The sequence below is a fragment of the Platalea leucorodia genome (genome assembly GCF_965183815.1).
Source record: "Platalea leucorodia genome assembly, chromosome: 13".
NCBI lineage: Eukaryota > Metazoa > Chordata > Aves > Pelecaniformes > Threskiornithidae > Platalea > Platalea leucorodia.
Genome location: NC_138835.1, coordinates 10,134,748 through 10,155,195, shown reverse-complemented (window position 1 = coordinate 10,155,195; position 20,448 = coordinate 10,134,748). Strand labels below are relative to the sequence as shown.

General features: G+C 42.9%; 1 protein-coding gene across 12 annotated transcripts in view; it reads left to right on the top strand.

Moving 5' to 3' along the window:
- Positions 1-9,902, top strand: part of STAU1 (staufen double-stranded RNA binding protein 1) — a 32,775-nt gene extending 22,873 nt beyond the window's left edge. For 3 of the 12 annotated variants that reach the window (XM_082326364.1, XM_082326369.1, XM_082326360.1), the window contains 9 exons: positions 1,053-1,283; positions 1,848-1,991; positions 2,862-3,008; positions 3,806-3,878; positions 4,267-4,586; positions 5,342-5,464; positions 7,016-7,101; positions 7,203-7,250; positions 8,104-9,902. In XM_082326364.1, the coding sequence (XP_082182490.1) occupies positions 1,053-1,283; positions 1,848-1,991; positions 2,862-3,008; positions 3,806-3,878; positions 4,267-4,586; positions 5,342-5,464; positions 7,016-7,101; positions 7,203-7,250; positions 8,104-8,191 (1,260 nt within the window). In that variant the 3' untranslated portion in view covers positions 8,192-9,902. Of the gene's footprint in view, positions 1-1,052; positions 1,284-1,847; positions 1,992-2,861; positions 3,009-3,805; positions 3,879-4,266; positions 4,587-5,341; positions 5,465-7,015; positions 7,102-7,202; positions 7,251-8,085 lie in introns of those variants that run through there. The other 9 variants (XM_082326370.1, XM_082326365.1, XM_082326363.1 and 6 more) reach the window with 6 other exon arrangements.
- Positions 9,903-20,448: the final 10,546 nt, after the last annotated feature.

The window sequence follows — 20,448 nt, the reverse complement described above, 5'->3', positions numbered from 1 at the left end:
AAATCAGTATTACAGTGCCGAAACAAGACACAACCCCACATTAATGGTTAGAACATGGAAGTGCAGAGTCGAGGCCAAAGAGTATAGCTCACTCTGAAAAACATTTATGGAAGTATTTGCTTAATTAAGCACTGATGTGGACTACCCGCAAGCTGCAGAATCTCACAAATAGGTTTCTTTTCTTGCCATGAGGCGACCTCATGTGCATCTTACTTTCCTTTCCCTTTGGCCTGGCTGCTTGCTGCCTCTTTGCCCCTCTTTGATCATTTCAGTTATCTTAAATCAATAGCTTCCATAGGAGCATCTCTGTTTCACTACAATATTAATTTATCATGCTGCTTTCCTGAGCTGGCAGAGTAACGTTTAAGTCAACTATCTGAATTGTTATAGTAAGAAAACGCGGTTGTGTGTAACTAAGTTGCTTCTAGAACCGTTCTATGAAATTTTACATGAAGCTTTCAATTATTGCAAATTAGCCTGAGCATCACTGGTAAAAACATACTGTCACACAAAGCCAGTTGTGGGTGGAAGTTCTTAATTCATTATTACTTTTTGACTTTATGGATATTTTGGAGCACGATGTGTTATGAATGGAGTTAAAAGACTAAATCTGTAGTACGCAGCTATCTTTTAGATGTCTCCAGAAGTCTTGCCTTCTGAACTAAAATGCCGGATCCTAAAGAATTGCTTTCTCTGTAATGTTCTATTACCGTAACACGATGTATTTAATGAGGTGATGTTAACGGTGTGGAAGTACACACTGATGAAATAGAACAGTTATATTTTAATATTGAAAGAGTAAATCAGTAAATTAAATAAGATGGGTTAATGACTTATATGTAAATACTGTTTACTGCTTGCCGCATCTGATCTTTTTAAAGTATATGTTTATCTGGGTGGGATTATGTTATTAGAGTGAGTATGATTTACATCTCTACTCTTTGGATTGTATGAGAATCTAAAAATCTCTTTATCCGTAGTTCTTGAGAGAAGTTTGCTATAAACAATGTGCCCTACCATTTTTAATAAGTGTTTATCACGCTTTCACTCAGTTTTTCCCTCTGAAACAGGTGACTAAGGAAAGTGGTCCTCCCCATATGAAGAGCTTTGTAACCAAGGTGTCAGTTGGAGAATTCATGGGTGAAGGTGAAGGAAAGAGCAAGAAGATCTCAAAGAAAAATGCTGCAATAGCAGTCTTAGAAGAACTGAAAAAATTGCCACCTCTTCCTACGGTTGAGAAAATGAAGCCACGAATCAAAAAGAAAACAAAATCAATAGTGAAGGTAAGAGACAAACAGATTGGAAATCTGACTGTTATAACTAATCATCAGATGAGAGACGTTTCCGAGTTAATTATAAACACTCTTCAACTGCTCAGCTTCTATCAGCAGTCTGGTACTGCAAATGAAATGACGTTTTGCTCCCACAGTGGGGTTCTGATAGCACTTTTACAACAGTTATCAGTAAATTCAGGATGAAAGAGAAACCTTATGAAAGAATGAGTGGCACATAAAAATCAAGCTCTGACTTTCAAGCCTTGGACTTTACAGTTTCAGGTTTTGCATGATTTTGCTCATGCAAATTCTCCTGCAAGCCTGTCCCTCCTAATATAGCAGGATTAGAACTTGTGAAACTATTACCAGTGGTAGGTTATGTGTGGTCAACTGTGACAGCAGAGCCAAATAAATTGAGTGTTTCTCTTTGGCTATGACAGTGTTTCATTAAGCAACTTTTATTTCAGTGTTTTTAAATTCTGGAGATTAATGAATTCAGTGGCACGCTGCATTTGTCTGTTAAAACAAATATTCACAAATTTTGGCTTATTTCCTAAACGTTGTTCTACATAGCTGCAAACAAGTCCAGAATATGGTCAAGGAATGAATCCCATTAGCAGACTTGCCCAGATACAGCAGGCCAAGAAAGAGAAGGAACCAGAGTACATGCTCATCACAGAACGTGGTCTTCCAAGGCGCAGGGAGTTTGTTATGCAGGTTTGTATGTTAATTTGAGGAATCTAGTTGCATGGCTGTGATGGTGGGGTTGGTTGGGGTTTTTTGGGTTTGGTTGGTGGGTGTTTTTTTTTTTTTTGGCTTATGGTAATCAGGTTGTCATAATGATATACAAAGTTAACAGGATTACGGCCAAATTTCCATGAAATTTATTAAGAGGATATCTAGTAGATCTTCAAGGAAGATGAAGGTTCAAGAAAAGTGATCTGAATCATGATTAAAAAAATTGCATAGGGCACCAGAAGTCTATGTTGTAACTGCCTAATGTTTTAATTAACAGGAATATTAATATTCTGTTAAGAGATACTGAGCTTCTTATATGTTGTAATGTAGGATTTATTAACATGAACCTGGGTTTCCTTCATTTCCCCTGAGTTTTCATGTGTTGCTTTAGAGTGCAGCACTTTCAGCGCTCTGCATTGCAAATCCCAATAGCATAGTAGTATTTTTAACACTGAGTATCTACTAGCCTCTAATAATGAAGTGCATTCTCCAGACCTCTCTCCTATCCTGGCCAAGACATGTAAGTTAGTTGCTTTCTTTCCATGACATCAGTAAATCTGCAAAATCTGTAACTTCAGCTTGGAAAACTTGTCTGCTGTGATACCGGTTTTCAGCATTTAGGCTGTTGCCCAGTTGAGATGATGAAATATAGTTGTTTGTGCGACTTCTGTTTGGGTTTTTTGTGCTTGGAGGCCGATGATCATTGATAGTAAATGACAACTTGCTTAGAATAATGATCACTTGGACTATTTTGTGACTCCTAGCATGCTCGAGACACAGACCACTAGTAAGTGAATCCTCGTACTACTGTTTAAGAACCGATTTGTTTTTTCTTCTTCTTCTGTCTAGGTGAAAGTGGGTGTACACACAGCTGAAGGAATGGGCACGAACAAAAAAGTTGCTAAACGCAATGCAGCTGAAAATATGTTGGAACTTTTAGGTTTCAAAGTCCCTCAACCTCAACCTCCAAAGCCAGCGTTAAAGACAGAAGAGAAGGTAAGAGTCTTTAAAAATCAACTGCTGTTCGATACTACAGCAAAAGCTGAGCTGAAACCACAGCAGCTTTGCAAGGCAGTACCAGTGCAGCAAAGTCCTGCTTTCTGCCCTAGCCAGGAAGCAGCTGTATTAAGGTGACTGTTCTCTAAATAATAGCGCATTTTGGATACATTAAGGTTTCCATATTGCGAGTAAATCAAAGTCTCATCAGGAGGCTAAATGAATGTATTTCTTCTGTGTAGAATGGCTCAGAACCTGTGATAAGTGATGTGTTTGGTCTTAGAAGCTTGCGGACACATAGGTTATAGAGCTTTGTGGTAGGAATACTTTTACAGAGCCTTATCACCAGTTGCAGTTGAAAGTTTTGTTACGGGTCTCTTTCTTTGGTGGGTCCCTTAGCAGGGAAAGAGCCTTGCATTCTCCTGTTGATTCAGCAGATGTTACCGGGGAGTTCCCATAGCAAATCTGGTTTTAATTTTCTCTTTTTCCATGTATATGCTCATTTGTGTCCAGCGCGTTGTCCTCAGCAGTACTAACTGACGTTAGTTTACCCGGCTTTATTATCTGTGTTCTTAATACCACTTCACTACTCTGTAGATAGTATTAAGTCATTTGGTGAATAAGAATCGCTGAACTTGTCTTTTCTTGGTAGCTATGTAATAATTGAGGTTTTTGAGTAATAAATTCTTCCGTACAATTTTAAGTCGTCAGATCACCTACATCTTGGAAACTTGGGAGGGGGAGGGAAATTTTAAAGGGATATTGTGTTTTTTGGCTTTTTTCCTTTTATTTTTAAGACACCGGTGAAGAAACCAGGTGATGGAAGAAAAGTAACCTTCTTTGAGCCGGGCTCTGAAGACACTTCAACTAGTAAGTAACTTCACTGAAAGAAGCGTGGCCCTGTTGGGGGGGTTGTGTGTGTGTAAGAGATCTTTCTCAGTCCCTTCCACAGTGCATTTAACACAGCGTAATGAGCACGGGTGTGCAACTGCGGGCTTGCAAACTAAATCTACCCCTTGGGAGGGTTTTGTTCACTGAATCGTTTATTCAATAAGCAAACTCTGTCTTGATGATGCTGAATCTCTGACCCACCAAAGGTGACTCAAGCTCGCTAAGTTTGTCAGTGTTTCAAAAGTCATTTGAAACAAGTTATTTTTTTTAAAAGTGGCTTTTGATGCCGATCTATGCCTTCGTGGGCCTGCAGAAGGCCGCACAGAAATAGCTAGCATCTGTTTAGCGTGTACCTCTCTCTTCTCAGGTAATAAGGAAGATGAGTTTAGGATGCCTTATCTCAGCCATCAGCAGCTTCCCGCTGGAATTCTTCCCATGGTCCCTGAAGTTGCACAAGCTGTAGGAGCCAATCAAGGACACCACACCAAAGAGTTCAGTAGGGCAGCCCCAAATCCTGCCAAGGCTACAGTAACAGCAATGATTGCTAGAGAGCTGTTGTATGGTGGTACTTCTCCTACTGCTGAGACCATATTAAAGAATAACAACTCATCAGGCCACGTACCCCACGGACCACTTACTAGGCCCTCTGAGCAGCTGGACTACCTTTCCAATGTTCAAGGAATCCAGGTAAATGTTCAGCTTTGCAAGATTTCTTCCAAAGCTATCCAAAGGGGTCCAACCTCTTGTTTGTTCTAAAGCTTTTTAGTTCTGCTGGTGACTGATGTGTTCCGAGGCTGCTTGTTAAGTTGAAATTCATGTAAATGTTTTACTTTACATATGAAATGTACTGAATTTTACAGCTTTTTTTATTTAGTTTTCAAAGGTGCATTTCTGTCCTGCAGCCTCAGCCTTAATTCAGTGCCACTCTGAAGTCTTGGAAGAATAAAATTGAAAGTAACATGTTCTGAAAATTGCCATGATGTATGAACATAATATGAACTTGAACTTGGCTGATCTGAAATAATTTTTTTAGTAGTCTTTCACACATTAACATTTGCTGTAAGCTGTACGTTTCCTCGTGTTTGGTCCCTTTAATCGGAATTGCATGTAAGTTCCTATATTAATACGTTAAAGGAGCTCAGTGGATTAGAAAGTATAATAGGGAAAATTTTAAATGCAGATAGCTCTGATGAGAATAAAGGTCCCAGCATCAATCATTATTACCTAGCCACTTCTATTCAGAAGGCTTGCAGAGCTCTCATGATTGCTAAAGAACATTGCAAGTGAAGTCAAACTTCAAAGTAAATGGTTCTGCTGGCTGGCAGACAGACTGATTAACAGTAAGGTTCAGCTTCATATACGGGCAAATAATCTATAGCAATTATGATATATTTCCTGTACGTGGTTAACTGAAAAGAACTCAATCCTTCTTTCTTCTTCAGGTTGAATATAAAGACTTTCCAAAAAATAACAAGAACGAGTTTGTATCTCTTATAAACTGTTCCGCTCAGCCACCACTGATCAGCCATGGAATTGGAAAGGATGTAGAATCTTGCCACGATATGGTACGACGAATTCTGCTGAAATGCTTTCTCTCTGGCCTTCAGTGAGCTAAGGGATGCAGCGGATAGGCCAAGGTTTCATATCGCTGCCGGAGAGCAATGAATGAAATGCTGTACAATTCCCTGGCTAATTTTTGTCTAGTATTTCACAGGTTGCTGAAACGATTGATTGATAACATCAGAATCTAATCTAAGTAACCTTCAAATGCTTAACCTATGCTCACCGTTTTGGTCTACAGAGAACGCATTTGCCTTATCTTGATGTTATTTGCATGAGCACATATTAAAGAAAATATATGAAAAGGAACTTTTAAAACATAAGAGCGTATCAGCTTATTTTCTGTAAGAGAATGGGCTGATATTTCATTGGGAACTGTAATACCTGGGTTCACGTTACCAGACTTTCTGCTGGAACGGAATCCAAAATGTGAGAAATGCAATTCACCATTGGGTAGCAGGAGAGACTCTAAATTTGTTAAGCTCCCTTTATAAATAAGATCTTTTATTCACAGTAGCTGAAATATTTCTTTGTGAAAGAAGGAGTCTTCTGGATTGTAAACTGTAAGGGCCTTTGTCTATAACAGACATTACATATTGCTAACAATATGTACGCGGTCTGCTCTAATTTGGAAAGAGTTTAGTTCTTTTGGTCTCCAGCGGTGACCTGAGCGCTGACTGCAGACTAAAGGAATAGTTTGTAATATGTAAATACACTTAGGAAAACCTGATTTTACTGATTTTTATACTAAAAAATTTTTGCAGTAATTTTCTAATGGCTATGATTTGATAGAGATTTCTTTGATCTTTGTCACTTAATTTTGACATTGTCATACCCATCTCCCCATCCTGCTGTAAAGAGCTCCTGTAAGAGTAAGCACACAAGTCAGTGCGGTAGGTCGAAGGGAGGACAGCCAGTTCGGAGCTCAAAGGCTGCGATGGGGCCAACGTGAGACCCTTCCTCTGTTCAGATACTCAGCTTTCACTAACGCATGTGCCACAACTCATCAGGGATATTCTGCAAAGGTGCACCCAAAATTGATCTGAATAAAATTGAAACAAATTTTCCGTCCTCAGAGGAGGTGACTGACTTCTGCGTCAGCCGTGTCACGTTGACTCTTCTTTTAAACAGTCAGACGTGCCCTGTCTGTGTTGTGCTTTTGATTCTTGGGTAACTTGTTTTCTTTTTCTGCAAAGGACTTTCTGGTTCTGTGTATTTTAATGTCCTTTATCTTAAGCTCTGTACAGTTTGAGCCATTACTAATTTAGTGTCTTTTTTCCTTTGATATTAATAGTACTGCTGAATTAATTTTCCTCTATTGCTAGAACAAATGCAGTGGGAATCCCCTAGCCACAGCATCATTCTATTCTACTGCTTAGTGTAGCAAGCTTGAATTCTACACCATTTCATTTTTTCTGCCATAATTACGCATCTTACAAAATATGATTCCCAAAATTAGAACATTTACTTTGTTTCAAGTGAGCCCCGGTCCCGCTTGCACTAAATTAATGAAATGAGCTCAGGTTGAATTGCTGAATGCTCTCTCTTTCCTTCAGGCTGCATTGAATATTTTAAAGCTGCTGTCTGAGCTGGACCAACAAACCACAGAGATGCCCAGGACAGGAAATGGACCAATGTCTGTGTGAGTGTGACCCGGTGACTTGCCCTTGCATTAATGGAAACCGCTCACCTGCGGTGGTCTATAACCAAATGAAATGGGGGGTTTTTTTTTTTCTTTGCCAGAAAAGTTAACATGCCAAGGGCTGTTCTCTTCTTCAGGAGGATGACAGGGTAGGTTTTACGATCAAGCTCATAGCTTTCGTGTGTCAAATGGGGGATCGGTCTCTTCTCCCAAGTAACGAGCGATAGGATGAGAGGGAACGGCCTCAAGCTGCGCCAGGGGAGGTTTAGGTTGGATATTAGGAAAAACTTCTTCACCCAAAGGGCTGTCAGGCTTTGGAACAGGCTGCCCAGGGGAGTGGTGGCGTCCCCATCCCTGGAGGTGTTTAAAAGCCGGGGAGATGTGGTGTTCAGGGACATGGTTTAGTGGTGGACTTGGCAGTGCTGGGTTAACGGTTGGACTGGATGATCTTAAGGGTCTTTTCCAACCCAAACAATTCTACGATTCTATGAAATGCAAATTACTAAGCAGGAGCAAGTGGATAAAACGTAATGGCTGTGATGCAGAACAATTCTGACTGCGATCCCTCTCCTTAAACTTTATAAATAATAACATATATTTATAAATATACATTATTTATAAATATAAATAATAAACAATATATTTGCAAATAGTGTGACTTTTCAGTGTGTCCAAGTGTTACAGCTGCTCCTCTCTTTCTAGAAATCTTCGGTATGTAAACTGTAAACGATGTACAGGTCTCACAGCTCGCTTTCAGCAGAAACGTGGAGGGGTTGCAAATTACTCCCTGTGACCAGGAAAAAAAAAAGGTTTATCCTCTCATTTAGATAATAAGCTGTCAAAACGGTGGAATTAACAAAGTGCTAATTGATTAAAAATGGAGGCCAGTTACATGGAAACAAATTGCTCTATGCACCTCAAATTCTTTGTATCCGATTTAGAAGCATCTTATTTGTGGAAATAGTGTTTTATCCTAAGTAACAGGTGTTTTCTTATCCGTAGATGTGTGAAACAAGAAATGGAAAGTGACCCTCTTCTCAAACCGGCTAACTCAAACACTTTGGGACAAACACTGGACAGCACTGCCTAAAAAAGGCTTTTGACTGGACCCAAACCTGAAAGCACCAGAGAAAATCAAATGCTTCCTATTAATGTAACCTAACTGTTTTAGAGTGCTACAGTCTTTACAGCCTACTGTAGTGTCTAAATCATAACTGTTGCTTTTTCTTCAAACAGTGATAAATTTTTAGTTTCATTATGTTGTTTTGATTGAAATGACACTATAAATTTTTCATTTTAAAGTTTCTTAATTGTATCTAGAACAATAGCACAGTTTAGAAACTTTGTCTTCTGAGACTGACATGTTATCTGTGAACTAACTTGGGAAGATCATATCCATGTATGTGGTTATTTTGTTTTTATTGAAATAGCCGAGTTTCACTGGAAACAAATTGTGTGCCCACCATTTTAAAAAGTCCGATATTTTCGCAAACCTAGCTTAATTATCCAACGGTTGAATGAATTAAAACACTTTAGGAATTTTAAACTTTGTTTGATCGTTTTTGGTTAATTTCTAGTTTTCTTGAGTGGGGGGTAGGGGAACTGGAATGCGACGTGACTTTAAATGATCTCTGATCTATGTTTTAAGGATTGTGTGTATAGCCGGCACACAGCTCACTACGTTACAGGATATGATCTCAATGTAGTGCATATAAAACCGCAGATTGATTTTCCTTGAGTGCTTTATACTGTTTAATTACATCTCCATGTAGGGCTGAAAAAAATTACCTATGTTTATATATAAACTGTGTTGCTTTTGATGTTGTGTTATTGCGCACGGAACCGTGCGCAATAAAGTTTTTTGCATATGGTCCAGGTAAAGCACGATAGCCTTGCAAGTTAAGTACTGCTTCAGTTCATTGTTTACGCTGGAATTTTTTCTCCCCATGGAATGTAAGTAAAACGTAGTGTTTGTCACCAATAAATGGTAATACTAAATTTTTTTGGTTAATTTATTCTTGTATGCCACTACAGGGGCTGCTTTTTTATAGGATTTGTAACGCTTGTGATATAGTACGGGCAGTATTGTAAAGCTATGGAGTAACTGTACAATGGTTATCAATTACATATAAATAACTACTATTTAGTAATGTGGAGGATGTGGAAACCTGGCAAGGTCAAGGAAATTCAAAAGTAACGTGGGTACATTTTGTTATTTGTGCCACAGTGTGTTAGTGCAACTGTATTAATGGGAGCTTAAACTCAAGCTATGATTATGACAAGAAACCTGGCGCAACAGGTTGGTGTGATTTCGAAGTTTAAGTCTCTACTTTTAAGTTTCCTTGTTTGCTTGTAATTTGAGTCATAACCTTGCCTTGCACTTAGTCATTTCGGGGGGTAGTACTTTCAAAGCAAAACAAAACTTTCCCTCTAGCAACAAAAACTGGCACCGTAGACTGACAGATGACAGTGTATCATTTGGATGTGAACTGCGTTCAGTGTGTACTTAACCGGTAATCTGTAGCAGCACTTCCTAAACGCCTCTGCGCAGCGCGTGTAGTAACTCCTGCCACAGAAAGCAGTTACTGCATACGCCGTGTCTCAGAGCTAAATGTCTCGGCCATTTTATTTGCATTATCAAAAGCAATTGGGCCACATTAACTGCATACCAAATTTTATTGAATCAAGTTGGTTTGGATCCTTATAAGCGCAAAAAAACATTGTAAAGATTTTTTTTGTTTTCTTTTTTTTTTTTACATTTGTAGAACTAAAATGCTGTACATTTAAAAATTAAAAGAAACTTGCTGGGCTGAGGCTTTGTATTGCAAATTCTTACAACTTAGAAACTACTTACCGAACGATTTCTATTGGAAAAGCGATACCACGTTGATGGCGGTGTAAACGGTCTCCCTTCCTTTCTCCACTGCTGCTTAGGAGTTTTCTCTTTGGATAGGACGAGAGCCTATTCTTCTGCCTATTTTGCAGCACTCCTTTGTTGATAATCCTATGTTTCCCAGGAACCTTAATTAAGTTACTTTGCCATAGATACCTCTGTTTCAGTACTCTGAAATGCATCTGTCACCTTCGCGGTGCTATGTAAGAGAAGGTGCTTTTGTCAAAGACCTTGTAATCACAGCCCCGCGATGGAAGACTGCAGGTCGCTGTGTGGACTCTAGGTAAGCCAAGGGGAGTTCTAGGTAAAAGCGTCTCTTTTTTCTAGAGCACTACCATCGCTTGCTTTTTCTCGTCTCCTCTGTGCTTGATGCAGCAAAGGCTAGGAAGATCCCAAAGGCTTTGAATGATGCTTTTGTTCAACAGATACTAAAATGTTCTACAGAGAATACAAATAGGAGAAAACGGAGGTGAAGGTGAAATCCTGACCGGAGTAGACTAGCAGGCTGGTAGTGGCACCAAGCATACATTTCTGAGTAGTAGCAAAGTGCTGTCTGCACGACACCTCACCTTTTTGCATTCTTTCTTTGAACTTTATACTTTGGTTTTTGATCTTTAGAAGCCTTTTGACTGCAAGTGAATGAGCTGGAGCTTCTGAATATGAGCATCAGCCTCCATTAGCTTGGGCTTCATGCCACACACTTCAGTAATGATCCCACTATAGAAAATTGAAGCATAGGGTCTGTTCCAAGATTACTTTCTCCTATTCAGATCTCGATTGGTTAGGGTTGTTCTTCCACAAGCGGATTTTACCAAGCATTTTTTTCCCCATTATCTTATTTGACTCTGCTTAAATTACCACAAACATTTTAGTAAATGAATGCATTTTTTTCCTGTTTCTCCAAAAGGATTTTGCAATATGGCAGGACTAATCTGTGTGTTCCAGAAGCTGCTGTACGTTTAGTAAATTGGGACATTTTGCACTCAAAATGTTCAGTTCAGCTATAGAGAACTTCCCTGTAATCACTTTCAAATAGGAGTATGGAAAACAAAGTATTTAGTCCGATCTATCCGGCTTGTAACTACTGTGCTAACAACAGCGGAGACAGCGCTCTCGTTTCTTTCCAGAATCGACCACGTTGTTATCCCAGCCGCCTCAGTCATACAGCCGGTGCTCTGCAAGCAGGGCTGCCCTTAGGCCGCTGCTGCCAAGTGCGGAGGAAGGAGGTCTGATCCCAAGGGCTTCCACTCCTCACTTAGTGAGGTGTGACCGAGGGCGATTCCTGAGGAGGCAGGTCAGCGGGGGACAGATGTCGCGTGGCAGAACGAGTCACGGAATTTCAGTGCATTTCAGGCTTGTGCGTTTGGACCTTTTCTAATGCCTGCCCATCCTGCTTCCAAATGCGGAGCGTACGGGCTCAAAGGAAGTAGCCGAGGAGTTTGGAAACCAGATCCTGGAAATACTTCTGTTCATTTTCCAGTAGTTCAGCTTGTAAATAAGATCAGCAGAGATGAGACAGTGTAGGCAACACATTTTCCTTCACCAAAGAAAATGTCCTGTCTGCCTGTACTCCCTCATGTGTCTGGACTTTGACAGACTCCAGTCTTCACGTTGTTATTTTCTGGTATTGGAAAGAAAGCTCTCACTACTGCTTTCTCAAATTTCAAAGCCTTAAGCCAACGTCTAATTTCTAGCAGCTTTTGCATTGCTTTCCTTCAAGCCTTCTCTTATTCTCGGAAGCATACAGCTGCACTTCATAGTGCCTCTTATCGAAGGAATGATACCGTGCCAGTGCTCTTTGAAGAGGTGCAGCCAAAGGTCTCTCGTTCCGTGTAAGAACCTGAAAAGCGGCTTTGCAGATGCGCTGCACGTGAAGCCTGACAAATGCAGCCTTTTCCAGTGCTGTGTTATCAAGCTTAAAGACTGCTGCTCCGCTCTCCTGTTTTAAGTAACAAGTTGCACTCTGAAGTTGGTGTACGAGAAGGAAGGCAGTCCGTGCTCAGCCAGGGATCCTGGAGTATTGCCTGCTTTCTTGAACGGGTCAGTTTGCTATCCTTTAGACAAAAAAAACTGCATCACATGGAAGTTAATGGGGAATAATGAAAATTGGTCAGGGAATTTTTTTAAAGCAGAATATTTTATTTCTTAGCAGGAAATCCTGACTCCCCAAAGGAAGAAACATGACTTTTCGTGATCCATCATTCTTGGTTTCGGGATGGAGGTCTTAAAGAAAAGGAGAATTTGTGCAAAATTTATTTTTGGGAATGCTAACCTGTAGGATAGCTAAAATGTGCCTCCAGAATGAGAAGCAGCCTGGATTCACTGCGATACCTGTTCGTTCCATAACATTAAAATACATTCCCATAACTTGTTGCTGTTGTTTTGTTTTAGGATATACACAGCTGAGATTTCCTTAGGATAAATCCTATCGGAAAAGACTCAGTTGGGGGATCTAGAGTCAGCAATGTAGTTATTCTTGTTCTCAGCTCTCTGGCCAAATTTTAGTACTGTACATCAGAGTTAAATGTAGCTGTACTCGGAGTTCCGCTGCAATTATTATGTTACCTAAGGATCAAACCAAAATTCTGTTCTAACCGACTGATCAAAGTTAAAAAGAGTTTTATTCTGTCCTAATGTATAAAGACAAATTGTGGAGGTTCCAAAAGTGCCTGAGTCTCGTGGTTCCAGGACACTGAGGAAGGGATAGGACGCGTGTATACCACTTCCCTCGTCGTCTTGTTCTGTGAAGCAACCACATAATTGTTTGCTGCTTTTATTTTGAAAGTCTGCAGATAGAAACCAACAGAATAAGTGTGAATCAGTGTAATATCCTCCTTCAGGGCTTCTATATTTAGTGATTTTGACGACTCCTGTTTAAGCTCCGACAAAGAAATGCTGCTCCAGAGGTGGTTACAAATCTGAAAACACTCAACTTCATCTCTGTGGCTGTGACATGCTGTATTGCTTCCCTTTCTCTGCTGATTGGATCCGTACACGTGTTTAGTACCCAGGAACGTCTGAGCAAGAACCTGAGCATCCCATGGAAGGAGGCTGGGGAAAAAAAAAAATCAAGTTGTTAGAACAAATTAAAATCTCTAGGGTATTCATTTAATCTTTGGATTAGAACTGAATAAAAGCATACAGATGGCAAATACTACTTATCCAAGAGTGTATTTTATTCTCCGACAAAACAAATTATTTTGTATACCACCAGCAGTATCCTAATGCAACAAAATTGTAGTTGATTAGAAATGAAAAAATTACAGTGCTGGTAAACTTTATTCATTCTCCCACTTCCACTTTCACAGTATTTTTTAGCAACCTGCTAAGAGAGGATGTTTTAAATTTTAAGTGTCCCACGTTAATGATGCAGAAAATATCCTTCACAGAGTATGCTTTCAATACTTTCATCCTCTGCTACCATTCTCTCATTTATCTTTACTATTTCCAACCAAAGATAGTCTTTTATGTTTAAATGCTGCGTTTTTTTCCCCCCCCAGAAGGGAGATGAGTGCTCCCAAAGAAGACAATCCCAACCCTGTGTTAAGGGACAAAACCTCTGATATGTTTCCTGTCAAAGTCCAAATGCAAAATGGGGTTGGGGACAACCGGGCACCTCTACAGACACTAATCCCTGTTCCCCGCTTTATCATGGGTGCAATCTCCCAAATTACTGGGCTACCATTTTAAAGCCACAACCAAGTGCATCACAGCAGGGATACGTACTGTGGTCTGACTGCTAAGTATTGCTTTCGTTGTGGTTTTCACACAGGAGCTTGGTTTTAATGGAGAGGACCGTTTAGCTCTTGCCTAGAAAAGCCAATCGGGAAAGGAAGGCACCACTGGAAAAGTACATCCATCAGTAGGTTGCTGTAAATATGATCCAGTATAAATGTCCTACAAACTGCCACTATTTGCATAAAAAGTTTGTGAATTCCCTTTAAAGCTTGTTAAGTAAATACAGAGGAGCTTATGTATTAAAATGTTGAGCCACCAAGTTACTTTAATTACTAAAGTGGATAAAAGCTTGAAGAAAATGTGATACTTCAAACTCACAAAGACAAAATACATTTAAATAATTGTCCCTTCTAAGCATTCTTAGCAATAACTGTTGTGCTTTCTCTCGTACTGTACTTGCCTCAAAGGTAACTGGTGTTTTCAGTGAGTGTTTTAACTTCTTGTATTTCCATGTGCTAAATGGCTGATATAGAAATCCAATGCTGATTTTTATTTAAAAGAAAAAAGGTTATTTAAGAGCTATTACTGTCTAACCCCTCCCCATTCTGCTGGCCCGTAATTGTATGCAGCCAAGGAAGATGTACCTAGATTAAACGGGGTCAAATGCAGACCTCTCGGCGTGCATCAGTCAGCTGGGTGTAATGTCACTGATTTTAATGGCCTTTTGCCACATGCTGAACCTGGCGCATTCTTGTTTGGGCTGGACGTGAAACAAAGCTGGTCCCACTTCAAACAAGCACGTGACAAGTGTGTAAACAGTGAATGTGCACACGCTTGCACATATTGCATCTTGCGCACTTCAGCCCGCGGTCCTCCGGGCTACCCAGGAAGGGAATGAACCTTGTGGTTCACAGAGGGATGTTTCCAAATTCCTGGTGAATGCCGCCATTACTTCCCATTTTCTTGTCTGTTGGTAGTTTTTGTTGGCACATTCGTTTGGGAAGCTGTTTTAGCCTTTAGCTATGTGGCACGCTCATCCCTCCCTTCCTCCTAGTGGTTTTACTTCATAAAGATGCTTACTCTCTTCCTCTCCCCAAACCCCTGTGCCTTGAAGAGTAACATCTCTTAAAGCAGGCTTTAAGACTATCTGATTGTGATGGACAGATTCCTTACCCGTGAGGTATATGGAGTATCTTTCCTTTCCTTAGAGAGACACATTTCAACAAAATGTTCCATGAGGTGTTCTTCCAAACTCAGGAAAAAGTCGGAGCGCGCTGTACTCGCAGTCAGGGCTGCGTGGGGTCCTCTGCTCTTCACCTGACGACCCTGGACTGTTGTCATCCTCAGTGCAAAAAATGGTGCTCTTGAAAGACCACTCCAGGTACCTCTCAGGTCAGCTTCTAGGAGATGCGTTTTCTCTTCATCCTGTGCTGCCTACTTGGACACCTCCTCATCCCAAGAAGCCACTAGCAAGGCTTGTGGTGCCTTCCTGACTGTAGCTAATAATACACTGTTCAGCTGAACTAAACTACTGTTTGTCTGTTGAACCAAACCATTGCCATCTGAGTTAAACTGAAAAGTCTTGTGATGTGTTTGAGTCCCTGCACGTGTTCTTTCAACATTGCAGTTGAAGAACTTGTCCCATGTAAATGGCCTCAAAACACTCAGTTATTTTTGCAAGATAAAGAAAGATGTAAACATTTCTAAAGTCACTTTTAAGTTAACACCACGTTGGTCTACAATTTGTCTTTTTGCTCCATCTCTTTCTGACAGAGTAGTGTTTTTCATCAATGCCTATGCAAAATTTATTTGCTAATAATCAAAGAGAGTAATCTGTAAGCCATCAAAGCTCCCTTCTCCCTCCAAAAATGTGTTCTGTAGAGCCTAGCCAATAATTTTGCAAAATTTTACTGGTGCCACGCAGCATTAGAAATTGCTGTATCCTCAGTGCAAAGCTGTTAACAAGGCAGTTGCTCATCTAACAGGCATTTATTGTTGCCAAGTTTTAAATGGTTTATCTGAGCTTGGAAAAACTGTTAAAACATTTTGATCAATTTTAAGGCTAAACCCGAACAGATGCATAAAATCGGCAAAGGCCCCAGTCCTGCAAGGTGGGGTGCTCTGGCTCACCCCAAGACTCGCTGCAATGGTCGTACCCTAAAAAACGGCAGCATCTCTAGGGAAAATTTGTGTTCATCAGAAAATGAATGTTGGGATCTCTCCGTAAGAGTGCTTTGTGACCCCGGTGATCCACCGCTACTGACCTCTAAACCTGCTGCTGCCAACGGCCCGAAGTTCCTGCTACAGTCACAATGCAGCCAGGATGCATTTCTATCATTTTCGGAAGGAAACTCCTGACGGTCTGTAGGAAGAAAAAAAAAATAGAGCGTCATTTTTGTGCAAATAGGCCTATTAAACTGGTAAATCTGAATAAAGTTCCCTGTTGGGTCTCTTTTGCTGAAACTCAGCTGGGTCATTCACAGTCTTCATTTGTTTCTAGTTTTAGCTGCAGGCTAGAAAAATGCTGGCTCCACGACTGAACTATGGCAGTTTCTCTTACTGTCCTTTAATCTATGCTGTGTGCCCTTTAATCCATTCTGTGAATTTTGTGTTTGGAATTTTTCATATTCCAAAAGACCAGTGTGTATGATTTGGCAGATGCTCACAAAGATTTTTTTCAATACCCTGTCAGTGTGCTGACTGTTTTATTTTGATTATCGTAGTGCTTCACAGTGAAGTTGCTGACCCAACAATTCAAAGAGATCTTTTCATGGCTTTCTTGATGCATAATTTTTTTTTTAAATTCTATTACAAAATTTTATGCTGGAAAATTACAACCTGTATTAGAAATTTCCTGAATATCTGAGGCACCTGGTGCTGGGTTTTCAGTTTAGGTTATTATGTCGGGAAGTCAGAGGTTGCATCCCAATTACAGTTTGGATTTCTTCATATTCAGTTCTGATTTAAAAAAAACCCTAAACATAACAATGTAGCAGTTGGATGCTGGCATGTGAAATATTTAATCATTCCATGAGATTAGCAAGGTCTTGTTTAGCAATTCAGAAGCATTTCTTCTTTCATCAAGTTTCCCCTTCCTTGGGCACTAGAAAAAAGAATGATTCTGTGCTAGCACTCAGTGGTGGCATTTGGAAGCAGCTGAAAACATGTCCCTGCGAAGGCTGGCATATAATACAAAGGCATGCTTCAGAAGTTGTGGTACTGTTAAAAAAACGCACGTGACTAACTGCCTTTTAACCATTTACCTGCGCTTTGGCCACTCTTGTAAGGCGAGACAGAGTAACTGCTCCTGCATGACTCACACCCGGGCAAACACAGGGACGCAAGACCAGAGAGGCCCAGCCCAGCACGCTGCTGCCTGCAGCCGCAGCAAATAACCACCCTGTGCGAGAAAAGCGCGCAGCTGCCCTGTGGGAGATGCGTGTCCCGCAGGCAAAAGTCCTGCTAACTGGCTGTGAAGCAAAGCTTTCACAGTGTGGCTGCTCTGGCCAGCAATGCCCCACGGAAGAGGTCCCTCTGCAAGTGAAAAACAAGGAGAATTGGGACTTGAGTACGTTCTGACTTGCGCCACCTCTTGAGGAACTCCCTCAGTCCAATGAGTCTTGCTACAACAAGCCCTGACTGAGTTGAAGAACTCATCTAGCTAAAGAGATTTTCAACATTGTTCTGCCAAGGAGAATAAAACCCACTGAAATCAAATAAATTTGATACTAAGCTCTGCTGCATCTGTTTAACATCCCAGACCTTCCCGTTTTTCCTTCCTTGCCAAGCTAGGCAACACAAATCACATTTACAGTTCCTTTTGCCTTGTACATGTGACATGGGTTTGCAGTGTAACAAGATTAGTTTTCCTTGTAATCCTCTTAAAATGTCCTTCCTTTGATTGTCTTTTCATCTTTTGGTGTTCTGGAACTTGGATTAATGGGATTGAGATTTATTCCACAAGTCCTGTTTGATAAGCTGCTTTCAAGAATTAGTTGCCTACAAACACATTTAGTTTGGAAAAAGCATTTTAATGGTAGCTGAATTATGCAGTGTTATGCCAAACATACTATAAGGCCTATATATGTACTTGCAGTATGTGTGTCTGTAGATACTACTAGACAAGGAGGTGAATAAAACAAAATAGGCTTACTCGTTTCAGTGTCTAAAATATCTCACGTGGCTTCTCTAGGCAGATTTGCAGAGCCTTGGCTGTATGTTTGCAAACGAGCCGACAAATTGACCACGTGCCTTTTCTTGCTCGCATCACATTTCAAGCACCATCCTGGAACTACCCCTTCCATTGGTCCCACAGGACGCGTTCACCTTGCAATCAGCTTGATCTCGTCCCTTGTCACCGAGTCCCTGTTTAGTCAGTAGAAGCTTGATACCAAAGTAACTGCTGGTTTGCTGAGGCGCTGATGTGACAAGTCACACAACGGTAACACTTTGTACAACTCGGAGCGAGTGACTGAACAGCTCTGCCTGGTGCCCTGGCATAACCAGTGTGTATTTTACAAACAGAAAAACCCAAACCATGGAACAATTACATGATTTTGAGCTAGTCTAGACCAGAGCTGCTTATTGCAGAACTCAGGATTGTTCAACTCCAGTGTTGAGTCCAAAAGACCACCCTGATGATGTAGAAGTAGCGTATGGCTTTGTGCCTGCCCCTGCCTCTTAAACTTCCACTCCATTTCAGCCCCATCTCTTTAGCTGGTCTTATTCTAGCAACAAAAGTTCCGACCCTCCCCAGGAGGTGCTGCGAGGGGGGGTCGTGGCTGCAGAATATTTCTGAATCATAGTGGCCTCCTGCTATGCACTGACCGCTGGTGAGGGACGAAACGCTGTGCTTAGCGGACCCCTCCGAACACGTGTAGGACACTGAAAATACCTTCAGTGTGTATTCAAGGATGGCTTATGTCAGGTCTCCACTACATATGGATGACTGGATTCACACCCCATTTCCAAGGTGAATTTATAGCTATAAAATCACTGCACACGGCAGCGCTCGGGTTACGTGCCTGGCTGTTCTCATTCGAGACACATCCTTTGCTTTCTATTCCTTTTCTCCCATTGCTCAGTGGCAAATTATTTAACGCAACATGTTTTGCCTGTCTATGGCCACCTAAAAGCAAAATAACTGCTACTGTGACGTGTTCCCCAAACTGCAGTAGGCATCCCCCCAGTGACAGAAACCTGAGCCGAAACCCGGCCGCAGAGCAGCAGGGAGCCCGAGCTGGGAGAAATACAGCAGCGTAAGATGTTTGGGAGCTCCCGCTCTGGATTAAGGCTGGATGCTGCCACTGCATTTGCACATGCCTGTGGCTGAGTTACTAAACATCTCCGAACCTGCTTTTTTCTTTCTAAGAAGAAAGTAAAGAGAAAATTAAATTTCCAAAGCCATACTCTTTGAAAAGAAGGCTTAGAGGTGATCTCATCACCATGTACCAGTACTTACAGGGGAGCTACAAAGAAGATGGAGACTCCCTTTTTACAAGGAGTCACTTGTGAGGACAAGGGGTAACGGGCACAAGTTACTCCCACGGAGATTCCGATTGGACACGAGAGGTAGAGTTTTCACAATGAGAACAGTGAATCATTGGAATAATCTCCTCAGGGAAGTGCTTGACTCCACTACGCTGAACATGTTCAAGGCTCAGCTGGACATGGCGCTGGGCCATCTCGTCTATTGTGCTGGAAAGGTTGGACCAGATGATCCCCGAGGTCCCTTCCAACCTGGGACTCTATGATTCTACGACACTGGCCCACCCCGGCAGAGCAGGCTAGGCGTACCGGCTGCGCCCAGCCGCCGCGCCGGCCTTCACCCCCTCCTCACACGAAGCCCGGGCGCAGCAGCGGCGCTGGGCCGGCTGCAGGCCCAAAACGCGCGCACCGCCATGAGGCGAACGGGGCCAGGGAGCAGCGGCGCGGCCGAGCACGCGGAGCCCCGTCCTGCCCTCCACCGCGAAATGGCGGCCCCGGCCGCACCTCACGCCAGCTCTACCGGCTCCGAGCCGGCCGGAGCAGGGAGCGGACGGCCCAACCCACCGCCTCCCCCGGGAGCGGGGGCCCCGCGGCCGGGAGCGGAGGGCAGGGCCGGCAGCGGAGGGCGGAGGGCGGAGGACGCCTCCCGCCGGCAGCGCGGGCGGCACCGCCCGACATGGCGCCCGTGCCCGCCCTCCCGCCTCAGCGCGGGCGGGGCCGGGGCGGGCCTCGCCGCCGCTATAAAGCGCCTCGCGCGGGGCCTGCCGGCCTCTTGCTCCGGCGTGGCCGAGGTGAGTGGGTGTGGGGGCTGGGCTCTGTGGGGGGCTGGCGGGTCCCGGGGGGGTCCCGGCTTTCCCCCCGTGGGCCTCCCTGCTTGAGCGGGCTCCTGGCGGCCGCCGGTGTCGCCTCCCTCCCTCCCTCCCTCCCTCCCTCCCTCCCTGCCCGCCCGCTGAGGGAGCGGCCGCGTGGGCTGGCGGCACGGCCGCCTCTTCTCTGCTTAGCCCCGGCCGCCCCGAGTGCTCTTATTCGGGCTCCTGCCGTGTTTCCCGGTGAGCGGCCGCCCTGCCTGGGAAGGTCTCGCAGGAGCTCGCCCCGGACCGGCGGGGGGAGGCGGGTGTGCGGCCCGGGGGCTCGCTGGTGCAGGTGATGACCACCTTTCCCCGTCAGAGCGACAGTGTTGATCCCTCACTGTTCAAGCCAGGTCGTGTCTGATGCACCAGCGGGAACCGCCGCCGTGCCCGCTCCGCTTGCGGGGCCCGGTGCTAACGGTTCCCTCCGGCTTCACCCGC